General features: G+C 40.7%; 1 protein-coding gene across 1 annotated transcript in view; it reads right to left on the reverse strand.

The window, feature by feature from the left end:
* The window catches only part of GALNT16 (polypeptide N-acetylgalactosaminyltransferase 16), a 248,253-nt gene that overhangs the window by 40,250 nt on the left and 184,928 nt on the right, over window positions 1-23,075 (reverse strand). The window contains exons 6-9 of the mRNA XM_082275418.1: window positions 21,144-21,265; window positions 18,432-18,519; window positions 17,913-17,997; window positions 7,410-7,513 (exon numbers count right to left, since the gene is read on the reverse strand). Coding sequence (XP_082131544.1) covers window positions 7,410-7,513; window positions 17,913-17,997; window positions 18,432-18,519; window positions 21,144-21,265 — 399 coding nt within the window. The remainder of the gene's footprint in view (window positions 1-7,409; window positions 7,514-17,912; window positions 17,998-18,431; window positions 18,520-21,143; window positions 21,266-23,075) is intronic.

Raw genomic sequence — 23,075 nt, forward strand, 5'->3', positions numbered from 1 at the left:
TATTGGTTGGCAACCCTCCTTGACCTCCATTACAAATGGAAAGTCTTGGAACTCATCCTGTCCCCACAGAGGGAGCGGAGGATTAAATATCTTGAGGACACCTTACAGAGGAGTTTATGTCACACCTTTCTGGTGCCCAGGGCTGTCAGCTTCCACATCCCATCAGCAGCATCTGCATCATATGGTGGGAGATTATCTAGAGGTGAAAACAAATATGAAGAGCTTTCCAGCTGACGATTCACAGGGTTACTGGGTCATGTTAATTGACCACTGGCCTGAATTTGCCCAGTATGCAATTGAGCTGCTGGGCTGCCCTGCATCCAGCGTGCTTTCTGAATGAGCATTCAGTGCTGCCAGAGGTTTTGTGACAGATAAAAGAGTGTGTCTCTCCACAGACTCCGCTGAAAAGCTAACATTTATCAAAATGAATAATTCCTGGGTTTGTAGCAGCTATTAAGCCCCTGATGCCAATGTTGCCAATTAAGGGTTTTTTGGATCTAGAATCTCTGCAAGACTGTCTATGCTGCATAGCTTTGTGGGAGTTAATTTTATCTAGAAGACATTTTTTGGTATTGGTTTCATGGGTACAATTAACACCCAAGGACCAATTTCTCCGCACCTGACAGGTACATATAATTTCAATTTTTGACAGCAAGGCCAATTCTTGCTTTCATCAAGAGTACCTCTACAGGGTTATGGTGTAAAGGCACCACCAACACCAAAACCCAATTTTTTAGAACCTGTTACTTCTAATCAAAGTCTGTGGAACAAACATCAGAATGTATCCAAAACATCTCTAATCTTGTTCCAAGTGCACTAAATTGGGGCTTCATCATACAGACTGGCTCCCCAAGCCATTATTTATAAAATAAAGAAAGCTTGCAGGGAAAATGTCATTTTTTTTTACTTTACAAATGTCATTTTTGCTGCAGCAGGTTCTATACACGGTACAGATGCGCTACTTTACAGGCAGACTAAGGGGAACCCCCAGTCACTATATTTAAATGCATTTTTGCATTTTTATTGTCACTTTAAGCATTAGTAAATCACTGCTCATTTAAAAATTATCTTTTTTACAATTTTTTTTAATGATACATTTCCCCCAGGGCCCCTATACCCTTTGTATGCCCAATATTTTGAATATAAGCCTTCAGAATTGGAACTTTCGATTTTTTCAGTTCAGGTCCCATAAACTTCAGCAGGGTTTGTTTTTGGGTTCCGAACTTTTGCAAAGTTTAAAGGTTCTTGTACGAAACGGACCGCGGGGTGTTCGGCCCATTTCTAATAACGACCTTAGCTGACACTTTGAGGGGAATTACTGGATGGGGAAAAGGCATGAGAAGTGGATTAATTATTAACAAAATACAAACTGGAATCTTTCTAAGACTTGAGTTGGCGCTAAAACAAAACAATCCAGCACCCCACATTTTTGCTTTACCTTTCAGGTTGTTTTTGCTGTCTGCACCCCCTTTACGGAGATTTACTCTCTCTATTAGCCTGTTGCCACTGTTATCATGACTGAAATGATTGTGTATACCCAACTTTTTAGTTGTCACTAGTCCAGGAATAAGGGGTAAATCAACTAAAGGGGACACAGGTTCCTATGATAAGATGGGAATTTTGTTCACTTTGGAGAGTTTTCCGTTTATTTTCTGTTGTATCTCTGGAGAAGGGGAAGGCAAATCTCCCGCAGTAAGAAACAGGCAGCAAAAAAATAAAATTATAGAGGTTTTATCCCCTTGAACCCTATTTAAAACCCTATTAAAAAAGGTTTTGGGTTTACATAAACTTTAAGCTGGCAATAGTTTAATAAATGGCTCTAGAATTCAATCATCCTGTACTCAGATTTTTGTCGGATGTATTTTAAGTACATGTACCTAGGACAATACTGGATTTCTGAAAGTTCAATAGGTAATTGCAGTGTTTTAAAGAAACAAAATATGGGGAAATGTGTATGTATTGCCAAGATCTACTGAATATGTTTTTTCCCCCCGACATATGCTTAAGGGGAATAAAGGTTAGTGCCAGAAGTACCGACATACGTTTGTAAAAAATGTAATGATCCTTCATTCCCTGCACACAGAAAAAAGATCTCAGCTTACTTGTGTTTCAGTGCCACCACTAACATTAATAAACACAGCATGTAAAAAGGCTAAGGAAAACGGCATCGCACATTGATTGGTAAATGCAAACTTTTTTCCACAAATTATAGGCATAGGTAAAGATAAAAGTAACATCACTACTCATGAGACCTTTTTAAATGGCCTTCATTGCTTGAACATGGTCTTAATTTCAAAACCCCTTCCTTGTATTGAGAGGATTATAATCATTGAAAAGAATCCTCCAGTAATACTCTAGAATCTTCTGTACTAGAAGGTTGACAAAATCAGATATCTGACATAATGGCCCACATTTATTAATTCATAAGACCATTCTTACTTATTTCTTCATTCAATCTGGGACTCTTTATTCAAGATTTTTAGCATGGATGCATCATAGTGTACCCAAGCCTATATGCACATACTGCAACCACATCATGATTCTAATAATTACTTTATTAGAATGTATTAAGCAGCATAAAACTGAAAGACAGCAGACCTTCCCTTTACCCAAAGACACTCATAAAGCTATATCCTGTATTAACATAATTATATTCACATAGTAAGCTATTCTTGAACAATTCTTCAAGCAGGCTGATTTTATTACACTGTAACAGAAAAACATAAACAACTGGGGAATATTACTTGTTCCATATAAGTCGGGTTCATTCATTTCTTTTTTTTTTTTGTATTCTATTCTAAATAGCTGTTTTGAGTCACTAAGGCAACCAGACCAATAACAGGTTCAGCCTACTGATGCTTGTTTTATACTGTTGGGTTATTTCACATACATTTATTTAGCTATACATTTTTGTTCTATAAAATGAAAACCCTATTTCATCAAACTGCAAAATTAGTGTTGTTTTTAAAGTCACCCATTTTTTTGTAGTTTTTGAGTAGTGAAGGGTCCCTTTTTTAAGGTCGATGGAGTCTTGGGCCAGAATTGTTGGCCAGGAGTTAGAGAGACTGTAAGGGGACCTGTCTTAGGGTGCATGCTCTGTGCATGGACCTGTCTTAGGGTGCATGGGCTGAGCTTATATACCCCATCTTTGGAGCTCACAAAGACAGAGGGTTTATTTCACCAAGAGTTTATTTCACCAAGAAGCCGCTGTGTGATATTCTAATGGGTGAAGTGTTTAACATGGCTAATGCCTGGAAGTTGGAGAGAGGGCTGTGCTTACTGGTGCAAACCTGGACATCGATCTCCTGGAAACTCACATGTGGACCAGGTGAGTGATTACTCCCCTGGAAAAGGGGGTAACTGTTTAAGGGCCAAGAGGATGGGAAGTTTAGGCCTCAGGTCACTATCCTTACATGTGACAGTACTGGTTTGGGCTCAACAACCATGACGCCCTGCAACCTGGATTTTCAGAGGCTGGCACCTGGCTCCATGTGAAGTCCACATGAGAGAGCAGGAAAGCCCACTCTACACAAAAACTAAACAGGAAGAGAGAGAAAATCTCTCCAAATGGAGACAATTGTCGCTGGTACAGTCATTACTGTTGGATTTCTCCTTACTTCTTGTTCTATTGACAGCTATAACATTTTGATTTTTCATCACTTTCTGTCCAGGTGATAATGGTTAGGACAAATAGAAAGGGTGACTATCCAAAATAAAAATAAAAAATTCAAAAGAGAGCTTTGGCTTTAGATACAATTTTCCCATGCCGGGCAAACCATCAAACTCAGTATAATGCCCCTACGCCTCTTCCCAGCAGCTTACACTTTCCTTCATTTCACTCCCCTACTGCTTCGTTCATCCACCTAGAGGAAGAAGAATGTTCTGTGTAAACTTTGAGTTGTTGGAGTTTATACTAAGTCCCACAACTATGGACTCCCCTTACCAGGTATTTCTTTAAGCTTACTGTGCTGAATGGAGCAGCTGGAAATCACTAGAGCACTATGAATGTAAAGATATATAGTGGCAATGGTCAGTGCTATAAACGTATGCATGTGTGAGACGCTAGTCTGTGCATGTAACTAATATAATTTCTATATAAGGTGAGCTTTATTGTTCACATTGCCCCAAGTTTTTTCAGAGTGTTCCAGTATGGAAGGAAGAGGATGTTACAGCTCAACTGCTGTCCCTTTGACTGGTAAATGCCAAGAAACATCTAGACTAGATGGAGCATCTTACATATTTTATTTTGAAACTAAAGATGACCAAAAAGTGTATCTACACATAAAACATTTTTTTTTAGTTTTGGATAAAATAGGGAAAGATTAGAACACCTGTCAGATTTTACTGCTGTTAGAGGCTTTGTCAGAGAGATTATTTCACTTCCATTCTGGTAGAAACGTTAAGACAAGAAGCGAGGAGAAATCTCTCTAACAGTGACACAAAAAGAAGTTACAAATGCTTTAAAGGCTAAATTCACTTTTTCTAGCACATAGCCAATTATTTAATATAGATTAAAAAAAAAAAAAAAAACTGGGTAGCATTGTAAAGTGTTCTTTAATTTTTAATGTCATTCCTCTAGGCAACTTGGGCCCAGCTGGAAACCTGGCCAAAAAACTAACAGGTATGAATCTCCATTTCTTGCCATGTTGCTAGGAAATGAAAGACATGCTGGGAGTGAACATCCAACTGTTTTGACTTCCTAACTACAAGGCATGGCATGGGAATTGTTAAGTGGGAGTTTTTTGGCAAGGCTTTCAGCGAGGTCCAAGTGGCCTAAAGGTATGGCAATAAATTAATGAACATTTTACAAAGGTTTGCAGTTTTTGAAATATTGTGTGGCTCCTGAACTGCATAAGCTATTTTCTGGAAAAATGTGAACTTAACCTTTAAAGAGGTTGTAAACCTCAGAAAAAAAACGAAATGACAAAGAAATAATGAGCTAGTATGCATTGCATACTAGCTCATTATGAAATAGTTACCTTAGAACGAAGCCCCCACAGCGCCGCCGCTCACTGGTGACAGGGCCAACATGTTCATCCGTCTTCCTTCTGGGTTTACATCCTCCGGCCATCTGATTGGCTGGAGCCGCAATGACGTCACAGGGCTCTGAAGGAATGGCACGGGCTGTTCCTTCAGTGTGCATGCGCCAGTGATGTCTCTTGCTGCATGCAAAGTAAACATCTCCTAAATAGTGCATGTTTAGGAGATATTTACAGTACCTATAGGTAAGCCTTATCATAAGCTTGCATATAGGTACAAGTTGCAGGGGAAGCTTTACTTTCTCTTTAAGATAATAGGGATATTCTACAATTGCCATCAGCATTTATTGTTGTTTGCTTCCCTGATGCTGTTTTACCCTCACTTCCTGTCTGGTTAAAGGTTGTCACTAAACAGAAAGTAAGGAGAAACCTCTTTAAGGTGTAGTGTTAGCAGGAGCCAGTAGATTTTGACTGGTTCTTTCCCAAAAGTTGGTGCAGAGGCAGCTGGGAACACAGCATTTTCCACACTCTCTGGCTCAATAAATGGTCCAGGGAATGTCTTTTATGGATTTTTATTGCTGAAGAACTTGGATGGAGAGACGGGTAGCATGGGATACCCCAGGAACACTAAATAACAAGAGGATACTTTAACTTCTCCAGAGGATCTTTGAGCAGGGCTATCTTACCGAATGGGCATGCTGGGCAGTTGCCCGGGGGCCCCACGTGCCCAGGGGGCCCCACCTGCCTAGCGACCCAGCTCCAGCCAAGCAGTAGTCCTGATTCCCTTGTGCATCCTACCGCTGAACTTAGCAGGTTGCAAGCGCCTGTCGGCCCTGCGCTGCTGTCAGGCCACTTGGGGCGGTGGAGGGGGAGCCCACAACTGCAGGAATGCCTGTCCACCTTCACGTAAACAGGCACACACAGGACAGTCGAGTCTGACTCCCGTCCGTGTGTGTTTTCACAGGACCCAGCCGCCGAACTTGGAAGCCGTCTTTAGCCTGGCACTGCTGTACCAATAAATATCGCCTGATCGATAATTTACATTTTTGTTCTCGTGGGTGATTGTGTAGGCAGGGGCCCAGTGCACTGCATTGCCCAGGGGCCTATAATGCTCTTAAGATGGCACTGTCTTTGAGCAGTGAAAAATTTAGTGCAGCTATGCATGGAAACCAATCAGCTAACCAGGTTTTTTGTCAAAGCTTAACTGAACAAGCTGAAGTTAGAAGCTCATTGGCTACCATGCAAAGCGGCACCAGATTTTGCACTCTCCAGTTTTAGTAAATCAACACTACAGTCACTAGGGCTCTGAGTTCAGGTCAGTACTCACAATGCTACAGGATCACCGGCTTCCTTCTTCTGATACCCACTGGGCACTGTTCAGTAAGGGAGATACAAGGCATAAAATGCAACCGGATAGCTAGACACCTGCTTCCAACTTCCACCGGGCACTCCTATGTGAGCTATCAAGACCTAGATCTCAAAAATCTTGCTACCCCCCAGATATGCTACAGCTGGGACCTTCTTGAGCATATGGCAATGTTCCAGCAAACTATCTATAGAGGCAGAGCCCCCCTCAGGCTGGGGACTCCTCCTGCAGGACTGGATCCCAGGACCAAATAACTTTTACTCTAGGCCTCAGACTATTTATGGCCTCTCTAACCACCTACTGGGAACACCTTCCCAGGGATTAACTGGGTCCCCATCATTATTCTGACTGTCCTACTGCCTCCCCTTAGAGAGTGATTCTAGGGTCCTATAGAATGCAGGGGGAAATAATCAGACAAGAAGTCTATTAAACACTGAGCAGGCTAAAGCAGTCAACCACTGCTCCACTGGCTACAGAGGAACCAGACTAAATTTACCTAGGATCCTATACTCTTGAGATATCAGTCCAACATGGTAGAAGTTCTAAACCTTCCCCCTTTTATCCAAAACAAAGAAGTTTAAGATTTAGAATGATTCAGTTTACAATAATTTAGACCTATTAAAGATGATAAATAGAGAATTAAAAACATGTTCTTCATGTCAATTGTGAGAAAGTCCAAAGATTCAACAGATATCGAAATCTGTCCTACATACCGGTAATTTATATTCCAACTTAAAAATGTTGCCTTGTGGTATGTTCATGTATGAAAGCATCAGAGGATAAAAATAAATCGGTTATGTCACTTTATTACAAGGCTGAGTTCAGTAGTGATCTGTTTACGCCTACACCGATATGGCTCTCAAAGATACTGGGCTGTACAAACTCTTTTCTGCTGCCAAGCAACTTCACACCTACTCTCACTGTACCCACTGGATCTTTTGTTCCCTCTCTTATGGATTAAAGTGAAGACATCAGACATAAACGGCCCTCATGCTACAATATAAAGATGATAATTTCAGAAGGTTAGATGGATTTACAGTAACTTTATCAGGTTATGGACTTACCAAAGTTCTCTCCTCCCCAGATGTCCATTTGAGTATCATATTTTCCCAGCTGGTTAAACCAGGATTTGTCCATTACAAAAATACCACCGGCGATTACAGGCGTCCTAGTAGCAAAATAGAAGTAGAGCCTTAGTATTAGAAGTAGGGAGACAAAGAGTGTTCAAACTCAAAGATGTTGTCAATCTTGCAAACATAATTAATGGTTAAGCACAGTAGCCTCCCTTTGCGTGCATGGTGCTTTGGGGGGGAAGGCCCTCCTGCTCCAAAGCACCCCCCCCCCCCCAAGTTGAGAACATGTGGCCTGGTATGGTTCAGGAGGGGGATGGGTGCTCACTCACACCCCCCCCCCCTATTCTTGGCCTGCATGCTCGGAGGCATGGGTCTGGTTGGTATGGATTTTTTGAGGGGCATCCCATGCCTTTATTTAAAAAAAAGTTTGGTGTGGGGTTCCCCTAAAATCCATACCAGATCCAAAGGGCCTGGTATGGATTGGGGGGGCCCCCACACAGTTTTTTTTCTCATTTTTTAATTACCGGCAATTGTTCTGTTTACATTCAGCTGTCAGCCGAGAACCTGCTGACAGCTGATGAGTCATCAGTTGTTAACCTCCCTGGCGGTATGATTATGTCTGGAATTACATACCAAAAGCGGTACAATTCTTTTCATGGAAATTTGGCGTTATGTATTATAGGCCTACAATTCTTAGTAATTACTGACTTAAACCTGACCAAAACAAGACTCTAGTAGACATCCCAGATGTGATAAATTTGAAACACAAACGCAGGAATTATAATCGAATCAATAATATTATTTTATTATTTAATATATAATATATATAATAAAATTATATTATTGATTAGATTATAATTCATGCATTATATATTATATATAGATATATGTGTGTGTGTATATATATATATATACACACACATATATATATATATATATATATAATATATAACGCATGAATTATAATTGAATCAATAATATAATTTTATATATATATATATATATATATATATATATATATATATATATATATATATATATATGTGTGTGTGTGTGCATATTATATATATATATATATATATATATATATATATGCATATATATATATATATATATATATATATATATATACATATATATATATATATATATATATATATATACGCATATATATATATATATATATATATACCGGTGTATATATATATATGCATATATATATATATATGCATATATATATATATATATGTATATATATATATATATATATATATATATACATATATATATATATATATATATATATATATGCATATATATATATATATATATGTATATATATATATATATATATATATATATATATATATATACATATATATATATATATATGCATATATATATATATATATATATATATATATATATATATATAATATAATATAATATAAAGTGTGTTTTGTGCAACGTTTTTTTTTTTTTTTTTTTGAATTTCCCTCCCTAGTTCCGCTCCCATGCAGCATTGCTGCTGCAGGGAACGGAACTAGGAAGTGATCACACCGACGGAGGGACGGAGGAGCGGCGGGACTCTCGGCTGGCGGTCGCAGCAATGAGAGATCATCGCTGGATCGCCAGGAGAAGGTAAGAGAAGCTCCGCTGCGCTCTCTGCAATCCACCCCGAGCGTGACTCGGGGTTACCGATCCTGCAATGAAAAATCAACCCCGAGTCACGCTCGGGATTACCGCTAAGGTGGTTAAGGATGTGGCAGCCTGCTTGCCAGCCTGCTCCTTAGCAACCATATTCTTAAAATAGAATTCAAATCATTGCTCACTCAAATTCAACCGATTTGAATTGTTCTGAAAATGTTGAATTTGATAGAAAACTAAAATCCGAAACAAAACCAAGAGAATTTGAACAAAATTCGTTACTATTTCATTTGGAGATTCGAATACATCCGAATCTCCACATAACCAATGATTCGTCCGAATTTATATTAGGACCGAAACAATTCATCGTTTATGTTCTCGATCTACAAGTCCTAATGCATTAAAAATACTTATCTTGTCTTCACTCAAGACTAGTGATTTCTGAACTCTTTAAATGTATGATACATACGACACTTCAATTGTCTGTGACACACATGGGGATGATTTACCAAAAGGCAAACAGGCTGTTCACTTTGCAAGGGAAGTTGCACATTGCAAGATAATCTTCTGCAGAGCTTTATCAATCTGATGAAAAGCCACTTTGCAAGGAATACCCAATCACATATAAGGAAAATATAAAAACAGCATTTTTACTTGCACATGATTGGACGATGGAAGTCATCAGAGCTTCAGCTCATTCACTAAGCTCTGGGGAAATTTCTCTTGCCTTTTGTACATCAACCCCCAAGCACCATACATTTAGATGTCCTGTGAGACCTTGTGCTGTATAATAGAACAATTAACAAACCAGCAAACTATTGCAGAATATGATGTCAAGTATTGTTTTCCTATTGAAAATTCTGTAGGCTTCAGAAAGTCAGTGGAGAAATACAGTTAATACTTGTTTTGGAAGAGGGTTCTCCTACCAACTCTAGATGAAAGACTTCTTTCCATCATCCTATTTTGTCACCACCCCAGAAAACAAAACAATTGAGTGTTTTATAGTGCATTGGTGCTCAAACGTAAGGGATTAATTAAACCATTACCAAAAAAAAAGCCTATACAGAAAAGGGGCATCTGTCGATAAAAACAAGGTGTGCAGCTCTGACCAAAGTTGAATAACGTCCTTGCAATAGGTAGGTGTAGGCCAGTAAATTAAGCCAGTAAATACCTCCTGAAGCCTGACTGGAAAACTCCTACGGTATTGCTAAGGATGTTGCTAAGAGAAGCCTCGTGCTTACTGTTTACCTTCACCATCATAGGAGTGAGGCTTTAAAAGCTAAGCTCAGCAGGACTGCATCAGGGGAAAGAAAGTGAACGTGAGGGTGTTCGATCTAGAGAAAGAGCTTGCTCCTGTGATGGTGAAGGTGAGCAGAAACACTGAGCTTCTCTTAGCAATATCCTTAGCAATGTCCTGGAAGTTTTCCAGTCAGGCTTCAGGAGGTACATTTGTATATAGCCTACATCTATAGCTAGTGCATTATTTGGTCAAAGCTGCACAGTTTGTTTTTTATCTACAGACATCCCTTATCTACATAGCAATTTTTTGGTAAAGGTCAATTAACCATTTAGGCAGCTTTATGCAGAAGCAAATGGCAAATAATGCGGATACATGCTAAGCTATAGTGGTAAAAGGAACAAATGATAGTAAAAGCAAGAGATATATGATGAGATGTGTAAATCAGAGAAGGCCACCACATTAGTTGTACCGTATTATAAAGGGTGTTCTGGAAGCAGCAGGAGGTACCATGTCTAATAAGAATATGTACAAATATATATAAGTGACCTTATTTTCCCATCTTATAGTATAGAATATATCTTATATCATATAGAACGATGTCCAATTAAGCAGCAGACTCTGTTTAAATAGCCACTGGAATTGGAACTTAAATTATTTTTAGATACAATAGTAACAAGTGAACAGAAGCAGGCTTGCATTTCCAGTTACTGGAAGACATCTTGAGAGAGTTCACTTCCTGAAATGATTCAAAAGAGCTGTAGGGATGATGTGGTCAGGTGCATGGGGGTGGGGTGGTGGGACATCGCCTGTACTAGAACATAGGTCGGAAACCTTCTATTGTTGATATTCTATTGTTGACCAAAGATTGACTGACTTAAATTCCAAATATCGTTCAAACATTTCTTACAGTGATAGTAGCATGTATAGGTAACGAAATAAACATTGGGGTTGATTCACTAAAACTAGAGAGTGCAAAATCTGGTGCAGCAGTGCATAGTAGCCAATCCTATTCTAACTTCAGCTTGTTCAATTAAGCTTTGACAAAGAACCTGGAACCAGATTGGTTTCTATGTAGAACTCCACCAGATTTTGCACTCTCCAGTTTTAGTAAATCAACACCATTCTAGATAAGTATATTCCATTTAATCGATTTAAATAAATTTTAGTAAGCCTGCCAATTACTTTTGCTCAAGTGCTCTCAGTGAAGTTGCAAGTGTGAAGGGCAGTTGGCTGGCAAAATAGTAGATACCTGTCTGGAAAACCACAACCAACATTTGAGTTTTCCCTTACTAACAGTATAATCAACTACAAAACATGTGACAATATTGAGCACTTTAGATCAGTGGTCCTCAACTCCGGTCCTCAGGGCCCACTAACATGCCAGGTTTTAAGTATTACCTTGGGGAGATGCAGACTAGAATACTGCAATCACTGAGCAGCAAATGAGATCACCTGTGATGTAATTTAGTTATCTTGCAAACCTGGCCTGTTAGTGGGCCCCGAGGACCAGGGTTGAGGACCACTGCTTTAGATGACTGGATGTAGATTGACAGCTCTCATCTGAAGAAAGACAGAAGGTAAGAGAACTGCTAATTCTTGAGGAATATTAATTTTCCAACGTTCCTCCCTCAACAGCTCATACAGGCCACACCTGGTGAGGCAGAGGTAGTTAGGCAAATGAGACAGAGGCCCTCCACTCTGAAAACTAGCCAGGCTGGAGCCTAAAAGCACACAGCTCCTCTGGACAACCCAGCTACTGTGGGGAGAGCCTTCTCATTTGCTACCAGGGTAGTCCAGTTCCAGAGGGATGGCACTCTGTACTTGGATATTGGATCCCTCCAGCTGTTCACCTGTGTTACCAGAGGTACCCTGGACTTCACTGTGAGTAGCACTTTTTATGAGGATAATCACAAGTAGCTGTTTGTGATACTAAAGTAGTGATTTTTAGTTTGACTCTCTGTTATAGAGCCTAATAGAGACCATGAGTTACAGAGAAATTGCTGTGAAGATTCCATGTTTGTGTAGCTTTTATAATCATTATTCTGCAGTGTATATATGCTTTTTCCATCCTGAACCTGTACTGCTTCTAACTTTGCACAAGTTTAGCAAACTGAAAGTTACAGTCACTCCCTGTTTGCTTATTTAGGCAGTTACCTATATTATTCTCTTAAAGGTGTTGTAAAGGATTTTTTTTTGTAATAAAAATAACAAACATGCTTATACCTACCTGCTTTGTGCACAGAGCAGCCCCATTTCTCCTCTTCTTTACCCCGCCGGTGCTCCTGGCCCCTCCCCTTTATTGGGTGCCCCCATAGAAAGGGGCTTGACACAGACAACGGGACTTGACCACGCTCCCACCCACTCCAGTGTCACTGCCAATGGGTCCTGATGCTATCAATCTGTCCAATGAGGAAAGAGACAGTGGCTGGAGCCGCTGGGATCGTGCTTATTGCTTGATCAGGCTCAGGTAAGAAAAAAGGGGGTCTGGGGGTAGCAGCAACAAAGAAGGTTTTTCACCTTAATGCATAGAATGCGTTAAGGTGAAAAACCTTGAGACTTTACAACCACTTTAAACTTCCAAACACTACTCTCTTGTTATACCATACAGAACCATTATCAAAATGATGCCTTAAAGCTGAACTCTGGATAATGTTTTTTTTCCCATGCAGTGGGGCTGTGCCTGCACTGCATGAGTCAACTACTTAGTTTTGTCTAGGGATTCGAGAGCCGAGATATACTCACCTAATCCTCCAATCCTCCCAGCACAAGACCTGTCCCTGATTGTGCAATGGAATGCTCCTGACATCATCACGCCATAGACCGGTCCTGGACATGAAAATGTCAGGAAATGTCTACCTCTGGATGTGGGGGAGTGCCCTTTTATGGAGGTTTGAAGGATCAAGTAAGTAAAGGCTCTGTGTTCACTCCTCTGTTCAGTGGGCACACTGCATCGGAAAACAAACATTTTTGACCGAAGTTGGGCTTTAAGGTGTTACATTATTTTCATTTACTCATTTACTGGGAAATGTATGGCCACTCTCATTCTTCCTAATATCCTACAATTTTGCGAGGATCCACACTGCCCAGATTCACAAATTAGTAATTCCAAAAGAAGAAATAAAATAAAAAACTTGTAATTCCTGAAGCCATATGTGCATTTTCCACCTAAGTGGCTTCTAAACAAGCCTATACATCATTCATGGCACAGAAAAAAGTGGAAATATATTTATAATATGGAAAAGAAAATGACCAGTGTCCTAGATGCCTGTTATCCATTAATAGTTATTGTGACACATAGGAAGAAAATCAGACCGCGAACATTGTACAGATGATTGCAGGAGATTTCTTCAAAGCACAGGAGATGGTAAACAGTTTTCTCCATTGTTGTGTATTGACAGTGCAGTAATAAGTACAACCTGCTAGAATTGTTCAATATGCAGTGATTGCCTTTGATTATTTTGGCTTCTGGATGGATTAATACCTAAAAATACTTAAAAATGTGTGTTTACAGATGGAATGACATATTGGATGTATGAATGTTCTCCTTTGTAAGCAGCTGTGCAGAATTTTATAAAAACTCTTTTTTTTTTTTTTTTATAAGGAGCAGTTCATTTTTTATGAGGATACAATACATAGTTGCAACAATTTTATTTGTCACATTACAGGCAGTTGATGAATATTCCGATATATTCCGACACAATGAGTTGTGTCAGTAAAGCTTCTATAGTTTAGAGATGGTTTTAATACTGAAAATGAATTTTAACACTGCAAAGTGTATTTTTTTTTTTATTATTTATACAGTTTTATTGTATTTGTAGTGTTGCTAAGGTAAGCATTGTAGCATAGTTTCTGTTTATAATATATGTATGGCTAACGTACTCTACATAAGTCTAAAGAATAGGTATACAGTACATTAAGGGGGTGATTTACTAAAGACAAATAGACTCACTGTGCAGTTGCACTCTGCATGAGCAGTTGCTCCAGAGCTTAGTAAATGAGCAGAAGCTCTGCTGACTTCCATCATCCAATCATGTGCAAGCAAAAATGCTGCTTTTTTATTTTCCTTGCACGTGATTGGGTATTCATTGCAAAGGGAATCTTTACCTCATTTACTAGGTCTTTGAGCAACTGCACTTTGCAAAGTGCTCAGTCTATTTGTCTTTAGTCTTTAGTAAATCAACCCCTAAGTGTTAGTTTACATATGCATTGAGCAATGCATGTTCACAGTGCTCCCCAAAGAACATTTGACAGGCGGTGAGGAGACATTGTATTGTCTCCTCGCCACCTACAACCCATTGAACATTTGCATACTGAAACCGTGTGGTTGCAAGGTGCTTGCAGAGCGGCCCCTTTGACAGGAGGTATTATTTCTGCCATGGCTGTAAAACAAAACATTGCAGCCATGACACGTGTACACCCCCGGTCGCTGCCTCTGCACATCAAGGGGGAGTGATTGGGAGGTGGTAAAAAAGCAGCTCAGCCGTGGGGCTTTATTGCTCCTCATCCATTAGTGTGAACGATTTCCTATTAAAAATTCCATGTTTGAAATAGTTAAACATGTCTAAACTCAGGATAGAATACAAAACTACAACAAACAATGGTAGATCAATACTCATTAGAGTTTTCTCCATAAAAGGTACACTGTGAAATTTAGTCATGTGCTCTACTTGAAGCAGCCCTTACTCCCCAGATCCACTGTAGCTCCCTGCCCTATCTGCAATATAAATTGTTGTTTTTTTTTCTTCTTTTTTTTGTTTTCAACCCCCTTTTTTTTTTTTTTTTGCTTGCTGCCTGAAACTAGAAGAGGTAGCTGGCATCCAATGACAGAGGGTAACCAAGATGCCCATGTGGGAACCAGGCCAGGGCCATCTTACAGATTTGACACACTTGCCCAGGGGGCCCCACCTGCCCAGCGACACGGCCCCAGCCAAGCATTAGTCCTGATTCCCGTGTGCATCCCGTCTCCGAACATAGCAGGTGGCAAGCGCCTGTCAGCCCTGCACTGCTATCAGCCCACTTGGGCCATGGAGGGGGAGCCCACAACTGCAGGAATGCCTGTCCGCCTCCATATGAACAGGCACACACAGGACAGTTGAGTCTGACTCCTGTCCGTGTGTGTGTGTTCAACGGACCCAACCACCGAACTTGGAAGCTGTCTTTAGGCTGGTACTGCTGTGCTAATGAATATCGCCTTATCAATAATTTGCATTTTAATTGTCGTGAGTGATTGTCTAGGCAGGGCCCCAGTGCACTGCATTGCCCGGGGCCCTTTAATGCTCTAAAGATGGCACTGAACCAGGCTCTAGGACCTGAGCAGTGGATCACAGCTAAATATGCTGGGTTTACTGAGCGGGTGAGTATGTGAACTGTGGATAACCTTGGCAGATAAAGAGGGGTTCCAAAAACCAGAGAGGGGGTGAAATGAAGTTCCTATTTAATTTATACCGTCCATTGTTTTTTATTTTTATGGAAGGGTAATTATACTTTAATAGTACCATTAATCATATCTGCTAAGAACAATGTAGACTTATCAGTTTGTATCCAGATCCATTATGTTGCTGGCAGACTGACAGAAAACACATTTAATAATTGTATAAACAATAAATATCACTTTGAAAATTGTCATCATCCATCAATCATCATCAAGTTGGTGACACCTTTAAATTGCTATGTGGTGACAATGAAATTAAAATGTATGTCAAGACGAAAATGTTTTTCTAGTTTTAGACAGAGTGACAAAGGGTTACAGTTCCTCAGGTTTTTACTGCTATGCAAGGCCCCCAAAGAGCAATGTCCCCTTCCTTCGTGTCCTGCTGACAATGTTTTATAAGACCAGAACTAAGGGTAACTTTCCACTATTTTTCTTTCTACCTCTGTCCCTGTTAAAGATAATTTTTCATTTCCTGTCTGGTGAAACCATTGTCAGTTAGACAGAAGAGAAAGGAAATCTCTCTAAGGCCCCTTTCACACAAGCAGACAGTTGGTTTCATCAGTTCAGTCACATTTTGTCAAAGAAAAAACATGAAGTTTACATCAGTTTGTCATCCGTTTTTTACATCCTCCAGCAAGAGTCCCTAACCAGTTGAGTCCCAGAGCCAACTTTTCGTGCAAAAACAGACCGTTTGTCCGTTTACATCCTTTTTTAACGTCCGATCTGTTTTTTTAATGGAAGAAAAATAGGGCTTTGATCCATTCCAAAAAAACGGATGTTGAAGGAAGCAGATGTAAACGGAGGATCATCCATCCACATCTGTTTTTTCATAGTGATGCACTGATGTCAGTTTTCATCCATCAACTGATGGATGAAAAATGGACAAACGATCTGCACTTGTGTGAAAGGGGCCTAAGGGAGTTATTTACTAAGATTAGAGGAGTGCAAAATCTGGTGCAGATTTGAACAGAGACCAATCAGCTTCCAGGTTTATTGCCAAAAGCCTAATTGAACAAGCCGAAGTTAGAAGCTGATTGGCTACCATGCACATCTGTACCAAATTCTAAGTGCTCCAGTTTTAGTAAATCCCCCCCTAAAGGTGCCCGGGATAGAAGTAAACATGACTGGAGTTGTAATTATTTTCTTCTCTGTCCAAAACTAGATAGAAAAAAGTTTTAGATTTGATATTCACTTTAAATATTGATCTGTGAGTTATGTTCAGTCAACAAGCCACCTTTAAACCTTAGTACACAAGAGCATAATGGCATAAATGCTTGTATATGGCAAAACAAGAAACAAAGCTACACTTCTATAAAGTCTTACCATAAAGTTTAATCAAAGCAATTGGCTTAGATCATGGGTGTCCAACCTTTTGGCTTCTCTGGGCCACATTGAGTGTAGAGAAATTTTATCGGGCCGCATATAAAATATATACTATAGTTAAGGTATATAAGTAATAAAATGCTGCTGCGCCCTTCCCGCGCCGCCACACCCCCCGCACTAAATTTAACACAACTAGAGGATGATCAAATGAAATGGAATCAGTATACAGAGGTTTACTTCTTCTGAGCGATAATAAAGGAACACTCTAACCACCATGACCACTTCAGTTATTTAAAGTGGTCATGGTGGTAGGAGTCAGAAACACTGCACATGCTCCCCCCCCCCTCCCCTCTGAGGCAGCCTCTGCCTACCGTTAGTTGGCAGCTGCTGTGGCCGTGCCCCCGACCTGACTTCCTTCCTCCCCAGCAAAAAAAAAAATTGTCAGGGGGCAGTGGGCCGCATTACCTGAGGTTCCGGGCCGCAGGTTGGACATGCCTGGCTTAGAACATAGTCTCCCTTCTAGGCGATGCCCCTTTGGTGTGTTTCACCCTGACTGGGCTTATTCATAAAGGTCATGTCTACAAATAAGCTCAGTTGGGGTAAAATGTGTTAGCGGGTCATGAACTGTCAGAAGCCAACTGCTTTGATAATATTTTATGGTGAAACATTATGGAAGTGAACCTTTGCTCTTCATATCTTCCATATATGCTTGAGTGGTAAAAGCTCCCAAAGCCAGCACCCAGTGCAGAGAGGGACCCAAGGAACGCACTTGAGACTTGGAATGGTGCAGTCCTATCTTTGTGACTACAATAAGTGCTTCTATGTTTCTTATGAGAGAAGAAGCAATTGTTACCTTATTGAGGAGGTTGGATCCGTACGAGACATCTTTTGTTCAATCGGAATCTGTTCCCATTTAAAATGAAGGCTCCAGTCAAAACCTATTTGTATAAATGAATAAACTCTTTAATTATTCAGCAGGCACTAGAAAAGCTATCACAAGCAGATGGGAATAAGCAGAAATAAATGATAAAATGTAAGAAGTATACATAATATCATATAGTGATTAATGGGTCAGGGGTGAAAATTGCAGAACGTTGAATCAAACTATGACATCTTGTATCTCTTGACACTTCAGCGGCATGATCTAGAGTTCCTAAATCTGTCCACCTGTCCTGACTGTTTTCTGTCTATTTGAGTAATTCTTTACGTGTTTTATGTTAGGGGGAATAAAGTAGGAGTGAGACTTTGACAGGAAAATATTTTTGCTTGAGTGTATGACATAGGGTGCTGGTGGGTGACACACCAACTGCCAAATACAGACATATCAGTTTTAGTTGGCCTGTCTCTTTAAATATTTGCATGCATCACGTACCTCCCCTTAAGTCCGCAGAAGCTGCCAGATAGGCAAAGTTATCCAGGCTGATGACATCAATTATTGGACTGACAACACGGGTGTGATCCTAGAAAAACAAGGGATCCAAAAAAAAACGTAATTTAGTTGAATACTGGCAGCCCCGTCACAGATGACTCACTATTTTAGCTCATGTGCAGAAAGGATTTTAGCACCTCTTGTTCTTTATAGTGTAAAAATAACTGGCTGATCATGTAAAAATCCTTGTGAGAAATAAGCAAAATTGTACAGTGCTGTTTGTCCCAATCAGCTAACAAGCGAAAAAGGTGCTGGCAGATACAGGTTCTGCCACGTGAAGATTTATTGATTCCAAACGAATAACAGTGGCAGCTAGATGGCCTCTGGGCTCAAACGATGCTTAGCCATTACTAAGCTATCTGCCACATTGACATCAATGAATCTTTCACTATCCAAAAAAAAATCAGACTGTGCATATTATCTGCAGAAAGCAAAAAGGTATCTAAATCGAAAAACAAAGATTGAATACATTGCAGCGCACCAATCCTTAGATGTTGTGTGTAGCACCCTCCCAGGTAGGTGTTAGGTAAATACATATGTGGCCCTGTCTGCTTATCAGAGGGGCCTGAATTGTTAGCTAGCTGTCACATGTTTCCAGGTTTGTCTGTTTAGTCTGGGGAGTCTCCCCACTGTATCCAATGAGGGATCTTGTTGGACGGTGGAGGAAACCTAGCCAATAGCATGCCAGAGTTTATGACTGTCCCAGTGGGCGGGGTTTGCTGCAATGCACCCTGGGATTGGAGATAAATCCTGAGGGAGCATGTGACAGAGGTCTTTTGGTGGGAGCATCAGTCCCAGGAGGAGGTGACGGCAGTCTCTCCTCCTGTCAGAGAGTGAAGGTGCTCAAGGCAGTCAGCCTAAGGGGACCAGAGGTTGAGCTGTGCTGCCGAGAGGGATCCAGAGTGTTGCTGACCGAGTGGAGCTGCTGGGCAGAAGTCTTCAGAAGAAACAGTATTGTGAGTACTTAAGATCTGCCCAGGGGTCTGCCTAGGAAAGGGGACCACTCCAGAAGGTCAAGGGGATCCAGGAGCCAGCTAACCAGTAGTTGTGGCAGTGAAAGGGGGTGCCAAGTCTTAAAGCCCTGAAGATAGGGAAGTGAAAGGGGGCGCCAGTGTGGGCCCTGAAGTGTTCAGCAGTACATTTAAAGTATACAGTCAGCTACCTCAGGAAGGAGTACCTCTCTTCCATCCAAGTTCCTAAATAAACATAAAAACCCAAAGATACTGGACTAGTCCTTGTCTCAGTGTTCACACTTGGAGACACATATTTAAAGGTACCTTTGTTGCACCCGGTGACCCAGGGGGACCCACAGCCAGCACCTATGCTGGGAATTGTGCTACATCTGTTTTTAGGACTAATTCCTTTTTTTATTACCCATTAATTAATCCATAGATAGAGGGTGGTTCCTCTAGCTATGAAGGAGCGAGAGACAACATTGGATAGCAGCATTGTCTAGGAAGGGTAGTGTTAGATAGACTTAAAGTGATTGTAAAGTCTCATTTTTTTTTTCTATTAAAATAACAAACACGTTATACTTACCTCCTCTGTGCAGTTGGTTTTGCACAGAGCAGCCCGGATCCCCCTCTTTTCGTGTCCCTGGCTGGAGCTCCTTGCTCCTCCCTCCTGCTGTGTCCATTCAGACAAGGAGCAGTTTGGCCCTGCCCCTCTATCTCCTGATTGGCTAACTGAGTTTGATTGACAGCAGTGGGAGCAAATGACGCAGCTGCAGTGTCTCAGCCAATTAGGAGAGAGAGCCCCAGATGGCTGAGGCACTTGTGGACATAGCTAGATAGAGAGGGGGCTCAGGTAAGTATTAGGGGGGGCTGAGAGGGGCTGCAGCACACAGAAGGATTTTTATCTTAATGCATAGAATACCTTAAGAATACATTAAGATAAAAAACCTTCTGACTTTACAACCTCTTTAAATGATTAACAAATTAAAGCCTAACTGCAGCCTAATACTGCCAGTGCAAAAATATTTGACTCAACCCTCCTCTTACCACTTCTGCTATAAAGCTTTGTCTGTGAAAGAAAGTTGAAAAATAACAGACTTACTGGCCAAATAATTAGGTAAAAAAAAAAAAAAAAAAAAGCCTAAAAAAGAAAACCATACTTTTTATACTCACTGAGGAACCTCAAGGGGTTATTCCTCTGCATTGTGTAAAAAGGCTGTTTAATCATGTCTTCTTTGATCCGCCACTTCTTTTACTGTCCCCAATCCATCTTCTGTTAATACAGAGCCTTGGGGGCACTCTGCACATGCTCAGTTTGGAGAGTATTGCAAGAGAGTGTGCATGTGATCTGCACAGAACCAATCAGCACTATTCAGGCAGAGGGTCGGGGGTCTTGCAGCCTTATAGGACAGTCAGAGGAGAATGAAAACTCCTCCTACCATCTTTAACCAGTGCTTGGCCAGACACTGATAGTAATCACAAGACTAAAATATACTGCTGATAAGAAAAAGTATTTAGCAATTTATATTCACTAAAATAATTGAATTTCCATGTTCTGTGTACTGTGGGAGACCAGATATAATGAATGCAGGCTCCTGGGATTAGTAACACTTAAAGGATTGGTAAGGTGCAATATATAAAATTTTTATTTTTGGGTTTAGTCACGCTTTAAGGCATGATGTTTGACTAAGACTTTTCTCACCTCCTTGACCCTCTGAAGCAAAGGCTGGAGCCATTCATTGTTGACCTCACAGTGACTATCCAAAAACGTGAGAATTCCTGTAGTGGCTGCTTCTGCTCCACGAACACGGGATCTGATCAGTCCTATAAGGTAAAAGACAAAACCAAAGAGATAGTGTTGAGATGAAGCAGAAGGTTCTAGTGCTTGTACTATTGTACTGGTATCTTTTTGGGACACAGAGGATTGCTTTTCAGCAAAGGGGAAGTGTTTGTCTATGGAAACAGACATACTCATCTGGCATTTCGACAACTTCACCTATTCTGTGCAAAATCTGGTGCAGCTCTGTATAGAAACCAATCAGCGTCCAGGTTATCTTTTGTAAAAGCTTAATTGAACAGGCTGAAGTTAGAAACTGATTGGCTAGCATACACAGCTGCACCACATTTTACACTATCTAGTTTTAGTAAATCAACCCCAAAATTCCTCTAATTAGCCACTCCATTTGGAAAATCCTCCTTTACTGGGGGCCTCAGCATCAGATTATATTTTCACAAAATATACACTAAAATTATTTTTATATGACATTTTTACCATCCCCTTTCCCGGCCCTCCACCCTGAAACATCCCCTTGTGTGCCCGCAGGACAGGAAAGAAGCTGGCAACACTTTGGGGAAAGGGGGTGCACAGGAGAGGCCCAGGAAGCAGGGGGATAGGGGGCACAGATGCTAGAACTGATCCCCCTGCAGTGCAGCTGGAGGGAGGCAGTGGAGGAAAAGCCGTCAGCGCTGCATGGCGAGGCAGAAGAGGATCGGTGTGTGCAGTAAGGCAGTACAGCTGGCCCCCCTGCTCAACAGGTGCCTGGGCCCCCCTTTTGAACTGATGGGGCTCAGGCACAGTACAGGAGGGCTGGCTGTACTGCCCTATCAGCGGCCCTGCCATCCAACAAAAGAAAATCTGCATTGAGTTATTGGCCTCATGGTTGATGAGAGATTGGGTACCATACCATTGTTTCTGCAACCTAACCAGGGAAGCTAATACTATTCTACTATCATTTTTGGGGGTCTGAAAAAAAAACAAAACAAAGACATGACACTATATAGGGTTCCTCCATTTAATTTCCTGTTTTTTTCTACTATGCAGTTTTTGGAGAACACAACCATACAGTGATGCAAAAAAAAACAAAACAAAAAAAAAAAAACAACCCCATAATATTATTATTATTATTATGGTCAAAAAATAAATAAATATAAAAATAATTTTTATTATATAGAATTAAACAATTGAATAATTATAGAGTTGCATTCCACCAGTATGCCTGCTGCTTTCAAATCTTTCATTTGTCTAACCAAAACGTAGAAAATTCTCTTTAGATATATACCATAAAGGAGAGGTACAACCAAAGCTCATTTGGCTGTACTTTTGTGGATTACAAGGGTGTAGTTTGTTCTGCACTCTTGTGACCCGCTGTCAGCTGAAGTTACAGAGCCGGTCCAGGCTCGGGAAAGATCGCAACCAATTGGTCAGGATCTGCCCACATGCTTGGGTGGCGGGAGCGAGCCCTTGAGAGCCTGAACGTCCACTCCCGCCCCCTCCACAGCCCAGTGCTTCAGTGAGCGCTGGAGGGGCAGAGCAGACAGCGGTGACTGACAGACACCGGCTCTCTGCTCAGGGAACTCTGAGAACCAAGCGATTGGGAGTTCTCAGCCTTAGAGCTGGCAGGGGACAGATGCAGCATCGGACTGATGCTGCATCCACCTAGGTAAGTATGATTCTAAAACAAAATTCCCATACTTCTCTTTTATTGATGGTGCTATCTTTGGATGGTTTCCTCAGTTATGAGGAAATATTAGAGGAACTCAATTTATTCTCTCTTGAAAAGCGGGGATTAGGGAGGATAGGATCATCATGTATAAATACATAGGGGTCCACATAGTGAACTTGGTGTTGAATTAT

This window comes from Pelophylax lessonae (genome assembly GCF_965119305.1).
Source record: "Pelophylax lessonae genome assembly, chromosome: 13".
NCBI lineage: Eukaryota > Metazoa > Chordata > Amphibia > Anura > Ranidae > Pelophylax > Pelophylax lessonae.